This window comes from Zea mays, chromosome 1 (assembly GCF_902167145.1).
Source record: "Zea mays cultivar B73 chromosome 1, Zm-B73-REFERENCE-NAM-5.0, whole genome shotgun sequence".
Classification (NCBI taxonomy): domain Eukaryota; kingdom Viridiplantae; phylum Streptophyta; class Magnoliopsida; order Poales; family Poaceae; genus Zea; species Zea mays.
In genome coordinates this window covers 235,203,076-235,209,329 of record NC_050096.1, presented here as the reverse complement: position 1 = coordinate 235,209,329, position 6,254 = coordinate 235,203,076, and the positions used below count along the sequence as shown (strand labels likewise).

At 51.1% G+C, this 6,254-nt stretch overlaps 1 protein-coding gene across 5 annotated transcripts; it reads right to left on the bottom strand.

The window, feature by feature from the left end:
- Positions 1–2,871: 2,871 nt before the first annotated feature.
- On the bottom strand, positions 2,872–6,181 carry LOC109943752 (sucrose nonfermenting 4-like protein). 5 transcript variants are annotated; one of them, XM_020547250.3, is made up of 4 exons: positions 5,654–5,867; positions 5,258–5,354; positions 3,644–3,724; positions 2,872–2,986 (listed from the first exon to the last, which is right to left on the bottom strand). In XM_020547250.3, the coding sequence occupies exons 1-4, from the start codon at positions 5,659–5,661 to the stop codon at positions 2,921–2,923; spliced, it is 252 nt and encodes an 83-aa protein (XP_020402839.1). In that variant the 5' UTR covers positions 5,662–5,867; the 3' UTR covers positions 2,872–2,920. The 5 variants fall into 5 exon arrangements, 2 of the variants coding, with proteins under 2 accessions (XP_020402839.1, XP_023157177.1); XM_023301409.2 differs by lacking the exons at positions 2,872–2,986; positions 3,644–3,724 and adding an exon at positions 4,982–5,178 and having other exon boundaries at positions 5,654–5,713; positions 5,789–6,181; XR_002749745.1 differs by lacking the exons at positions 2,872–2,986; positions 3,644–3,724 and adding an exon at positions 5,080–5,184 and having other exon boundaries at positions 5,258–5,467; positions 5,654–5,713; positions 5,789–5,808.
- Positions 6,182–6,254: the final 73 nt, after the last annotated feature.

Here is a 6,254-nt window from a genome sequence, read left to right as displayed (position 1 = left end):
TGCGGGTGGCGGCCTGACCCTGACGTCATCGGCGATGCGGTGCTGGAAACCCTGGGGCAGGTGACGTATTTCTCCGGCCGGGGGTTGGCCCGCCCATGCCTGCCCGACGTCCCGGCGGATCGGCTCAAGCGCTCCTGCTCCCTCGTCGAACCTGGCATGCGCCCCGCGGACTTGCTCGAGCTGTGGGTCGTGACCCCCCGCCGGAACGGGGACCACAGCTAGCTCCCGTGGGATGTCAGCGCGGGGCACCGGCCTAGGGAGATCACTGTCCTCCGGCATGCCGAGATGATTGCCTTCGGAGGGACCCCCTAGATCGACGTGGAAACATTCGCGGCTTGGGCCGCAGTCCTCGTCGTCGAGGCTGCGGCTACCGTCGGAACAGTCGGAGAGGCAGAAGTCACATGCGGTCATGAAGTCCCGCATGGCACTGGGGTTGCCAAGTCCAGAGAAATCCCAACAGATGCTGGGGTCGTCGTCTTCCTCGGACCCAGAGGGCCCATAGGTCGAGACGTTCGTCAACCGGTCCCAAGGCGACCGCATGCGAAACCCCAGAGGGTTTGGACTCGCCTCTATGAGAGCGTCCGCCAAAGCGAGGTCGCTAGGCGGGTTGAGGCTGAATCCAAATGACGTAGGATGGGAATCGGTCGGTACCTTTTGGTCGACGAGCGGCGATGAAGTCACGTCGAGGACTGACTGCATCGTCGTCTCAGGTGCGAGGGTGACATCCTGCAAGCTTTTCGCAAGCGCGCTGGCGTCGTCCACTTGCTCGGGATTGGCGTGTCGCGGGGAGTCGGCGCTCGTCTTCGTCTCAGGCGCGAAGTCGATACCCGGAGCGCCCCTCGTTGGGGCGCTGGGGCCGTCGACTCGCTCGACAGCCGACGAGGCGCGGCCTCCCGCTTGGCCTTGGTTGCCCCGCCTCCTCCTCCGTTGGCGGGGGAGAGGACGGGGCGAGCTCGAATGTTGTTCTTTCGCCACGCGGGGAAGACGTCGTCGATTTCGCCGCCGGCGGGCGGGCTGTCGACCGCCATTGTCGTTGTCGCACGGCGGTGGAAGGAGTACCATGTCGTAGCTGCCGTCGAAGGACATGAACTCAAGACTCCCGAAGCGGAGCACCGTCCCGGGTTGGAGAGGTTGCTGGAGACTGCCCATCTGGAGCTTGACGGGAAGTTGTTCGTCAACACGCAGCAGGCCCCTACCTGGCGCGCCAACTGTCGGCGTTCCGAGACCGGGGGGTCCCTTGGGCCGACGAGTGAGTGTCGCCGCGTGCCCCAGCCCAGATGGGTCGAGGGAGGGCGAGCGCGAAGGGGGGAAGGAGCGAGGCGGCCGGAGACCGGCGTGAGAGAGGTGGGAATCCCACGGCCTTCGTGTTCGTCCTGCGCCCAGGTCAGGTGCGCTTGCAGTAGGGGGTTACAAGCGTCCACGCGGGAGAGGGAAGCGAGCGGCCTCAAGGGAGCGCCTGTCTCGTCCTCGTCCTCGCGCGACCAACCCTCTCTAAGAGGGCCCTGGTCCTTCCTTTTATAGGCGTAAGGAGAGGATCCAGGTGTACAATGGGGGGTGTAGCTGAGTGCTACGTGTCTAGCGGGGGAGTGCTAGCGCCCTAAGTACATGCCGATGTGGCAGCCGGAGAGATTTTGGCACCCAGCTGGTGTGATGTCGTGGCCGTCGGAGGAGCGATGGAGCCTGGCGGAGGGACAGCTGTCGGAGCGGTTGGGTCCTTGCTGACGTCCTCTTGCTTCCGTAAGGGGGTTGAGAGCCGCCGTCGTCACAGAGCATGCGGGGCGCCATCATTGCCTATCTGGCGGAGCTAGCCAGATGGGACACCGGTCTTGTTCCCTGCGGCTCGAGTCAGCTCGGGGTAGGGTGATGATGGCGCCTCCTGTTGACGTGGCGAGCCTGTGCCCTAGGTTGGGCGATGTGGAGGCTCCTCCGAAGCCGAGGTCGAGTCTGTCTTCCATGGCTGAGGCCGAGTCCGTGCCCCTGGGTCGGGCGAGGCGGAGGTCGTCGGCAGAGGCCACGGCGGAGTCCGAGCCCTGGGGTCGGGCGAAGCGGAGTTCGTCGTCTTCTGGGGCTAAGCCCGAGTCCGAGCCCTGGGGTCGGGCGGAGTGGAGTTCGTCGTCTTCTGGGGCTGAGCCCGAGTCCGAGCCCTGGGTCGGGCGGAGCGGAGTTCGCCGTCTTCCGGGACTTAGCCCGAGTCCGAGCCCTGGGTCGGGCGGAGCGGAGTTCGCCGTCTTCCGGGGCTTAGCCCGAGTCCGAGCCCTGGGTCGGGCGGAGCGGAGTTCACCGTCTTCCGGGGCTTAGCCCGAGTCCGAGCCCTGGGTCGGGCGGAGCGGAGTTCGCCGTCTTCCGGGGCTTAGCCCGAGTCCGAGCCCTGGGTCGGGCGGAGCGGAGTTTCCTATGGTGCCTTTGGCAGGGCCTGACTGCCTATCAGTCTCACTCTGTCAGGTGACACTGCAGTCGGAGTGGCGCAGGCGGCGCTGTCCTTCTGTCAGGCCGGTCAGTGGAGCGGCGAAGTGACGGCGGTCACTTCGGCTCTGCCGGAGGGCGCGCGTCAGGATAAAGGTGTCATGCTACCTTTGCATTAAATGCTCCTGCGACTTGGTCGGTCGGTGCGGCGATTTAGTCAGGGTTGCTTCTTAGCGAAGGCAGGGCCTCGGGCGAGCCGGAGATATGTTCGCCGTCGGAAGGGGGGCCTCGGGCGAGACGGAAATCCTCCGGGGTCGGCTGCCCTTGTCCGAGGCTAGGCTCGGGCGAGGCGTGATCGAGTCGCTCGAACGGACTGATCCCTGACTTAATCGCACCCATCAGGCCTTAGCAGCTTTATGCTGATGGGGGTTACCAGCTGAGAATTAGGAGTCTTGAGGGTACCCCTAATTATGGTCCCCGACAAGAAGAGAAATTGTTAGATCACGATGGTCAGCCTTCAGACCAACTCCGACCGTTCAGCAAGTAACAATGCCTCAAGTTCTTCTCTCCGTTTCTCCAACTCCTGAAACACCATACGAATTGAGAAAATGAGGAAAGATGAACTGGCAGTAACAATGTACAGACCCAAAAAATATGCCTGTGCTATTTATAGGCCACACCCTGAACCTCGAAACTAAGTGGAGCGGTTTTGGCAATACACTATCCAATGGACTTTGTTGGCTATGATCAACAAAATAATAATGGTCTGTGGCACCATTATCGTTCTTGCAGGTTGTGCATACTCTCTTTTAGAAACCAGATACAGTTCTCATGTTAGCACATATTATACTTGATGCAATATGGCCCGGGATAGTTATAACATAGCATTCTAAATTCAACACACATAAACACTGCAGAACAGGGTGACCATTTTGGGTTAAAGAGGGGCATCAGTTTTGTAAGTCAGATTTTTATATTTCTATTTTCTAATGAGATACACCGCCTGAACTATACAGGGGAAGCAAAACAAGCAGGGCTGCAAGAAAAGAATAATCTTATGACACAGTAACTGAAAGAGGAATAATTGAACTACTTAAGAAACTGAGCAACAATGAGTAAATTTAGGCACAAGCCACAGAAAGGGTATCTTAAAGACCAAAAAGACAATAGCTCAAAACAAAGAAATATCCAATCAAAGGATTCCATGATGTCACATTTGAAGTATGAACCAAGTACTTACTTGCAGATCTTTGGCTGCTTGCTCCCGTGATATTGCTTTCTGCTGCCTAGAACGTTTTAGCACACCAATGCACAATATACCCTATATATTCAAAGTTTTTTTAGTTAAATACATTTGTTAAGATGTAATAAGAGAAGGCAATGTTGACTGTTTGTTTTCGTTGCACATCGTAAGATCATACCGTCGTACAGATTTTTATTTTGTATTTGGTATCCATCAACCAAATATCCATAGAATTTTTCAAATATCTCTTGAAGGAGAATAATGGCAAGTACGCATGTCACCTTAATTAGTTTTGACAGACCTCAACCATGACCTATACAATGGGATAGTATATACTATTCAAGTTTTAACATAGATTCACATTTTATGTTGTCAGAACAAAGCAGAATGAAACAGATGGGAGTATTTCTCTATTCAATGAGAGCATAAAATCTAGAAAAAGGGATATTATCATGACAAATATATTAGGTTTGGTGTGAAAAAGCGACTCTGATGTCTCCAAGAACATGGGGGTATGCGTAGCTTCAAAAAAAATTACCATATCTATGGTTCTCTTCTTCAGTTCACCTGCGTTCTAAAGGTTCATGTCATGCCATACGATCAGTAATTACTTGTTCCCCATTCAGATAGACCTATGCATAGAAGAGGAAGATTGACAGGCAGAAAAATCGTGTAACACAACTATATACCTACCTACATGCATCTATAGCTAGTATCTAGGTACAAAATATACATGACATGGCTCCACAAATTTTCACAAACATATATACACATACCGAATCATATGACCCAACAATAGACCCTCTCTCTATATATATTACAATTAATTACCTCAAGGACAATGTGACCATGCCATACAGATAACAATTCAAGCACTTGAAGAAATGGAGTCCCCTACTACTGAATATGAAAACTGGAACTATGCATAGTTCCATTTTGCTCGTATATAATGCATGCTTATCAAGTAGCATATTCTTAGCACTTCAGTATTTGGAGACGATATAATGTGTCGTCACCCATCAAAAAACGGTAAAACATGTTTATTCAAACAGGAAGCATGCCGAGTTGAGCTTCTTTCTTGGCCCTGAGATCAATGTTGCATGTCTGTACAAACTACAAAGTGGTTAAAAACATAGTTCCTCACCGAATAAACCAAAATTGTGGATGGAGTGGAAGTCCAAATGATCAAACATACAATAGAAATAGGTAATTCTGAAAGTTGGGGAGGAGAAACCCAAACAATTTCTCCTTATTTCAAGACATAAGATGATTTGTAATTTTTTAACACAAACGACATTAAGCTTAATGTTGTATTGGAGACCATATCTAGAATTTCATATAGGTAATATATTTATATTATGAAAGTGCTGATCTTGCAACTGCTTACACATTGAATTAGCAAATATATGGAGAAGTACATGGATTAATGGCCTTCTCTGCATAGCAGCACCATCAGGCACACCATAGAACTGTAGCTTTGCTTCTTTCCAAGCAGAAATGGGCTCTTTGTTGCCAATAACTTGAATGTTTCTCTGCAACTTCATAGCAAATGATAATTAGTAAGAACATAAAATGCTTCCAAGAAGAAACAAAGTAATTTATTCCACCCACCTTTCTCAAGATTAAAACAAAATCTGATGCAGTGAGCATGCCTGTTATTGTTCCCTGGGCCCCGGCGGTCATCCCAAAGAGGAACCAGAGCAAGACCCTATGAGACACAAAAGGTTCGAAGCTATTCTTAAATTATTAAACTGATGCCACGTATGCAGTGCAGATGAAAGAAGTGCCTGCTTCTAGGAGCGATTTTGTTGTGTTTTTAAACTGCAAAACATAATAGGAAAACAAATTAAACTGCTACCTAAAAAGGCAAATAATTGCTAGCACACCTTTAAAAATTCTTCAAAATGAAAGTAAAAACAGAGCAAAGTTGAAATGAGAGCAAACAAGCACCATAGAGGGAAAGTGAACTATTTGAAGCAACTCTAGCAAGCACAGTAACATACATACCTCATCATGCATTTTTTTAAATGCTTGTTTAACAGGAAGCTGAGTGTCCAAAGCTGTTAACTGAAATGTTCATATGAAATCCGATTATACACATAGTCTAAAGAGAAGTGCTGGCTTGCAAGAAATAAACCTAACCTTGCTAGAAAGGGGAACAACATCATATATGGTATTGTGTAATAATATTCTAGAGACCACATGGCGGATAACTGCTATTTGCATGCTTGGGTTCTGAGATGATGGCTCCGGGGGCATCTTTGTTTATTTAAAGCCACAGTAAATAACAGACCATTAGTTATCAGGAATATGGAGAACAAGAAAATATAATGTTAAACTTACAAGCACCACCAAGACAAGAGTAGTCAAAGAAGCACAACAATCAGGTAAGCACCTGACCGTCGGTCTCGGCGATCTGCAATGCCTCTCTGGACTCTTACAGGGAGCCTCACCCGCGCCGCCGTGGAGCCGCGTCGGCCGTGCCTGCGCGCCAGGGCCGCCGCGGATGCGCCCACGCCCCGTCGCGGGGGTTTGCCATACGAAATCCTGGGCGGCGATCTTGGCAGGATTGTCGGGTGCTTACGGAAGCGGTCGGGCGGGAGGGCGG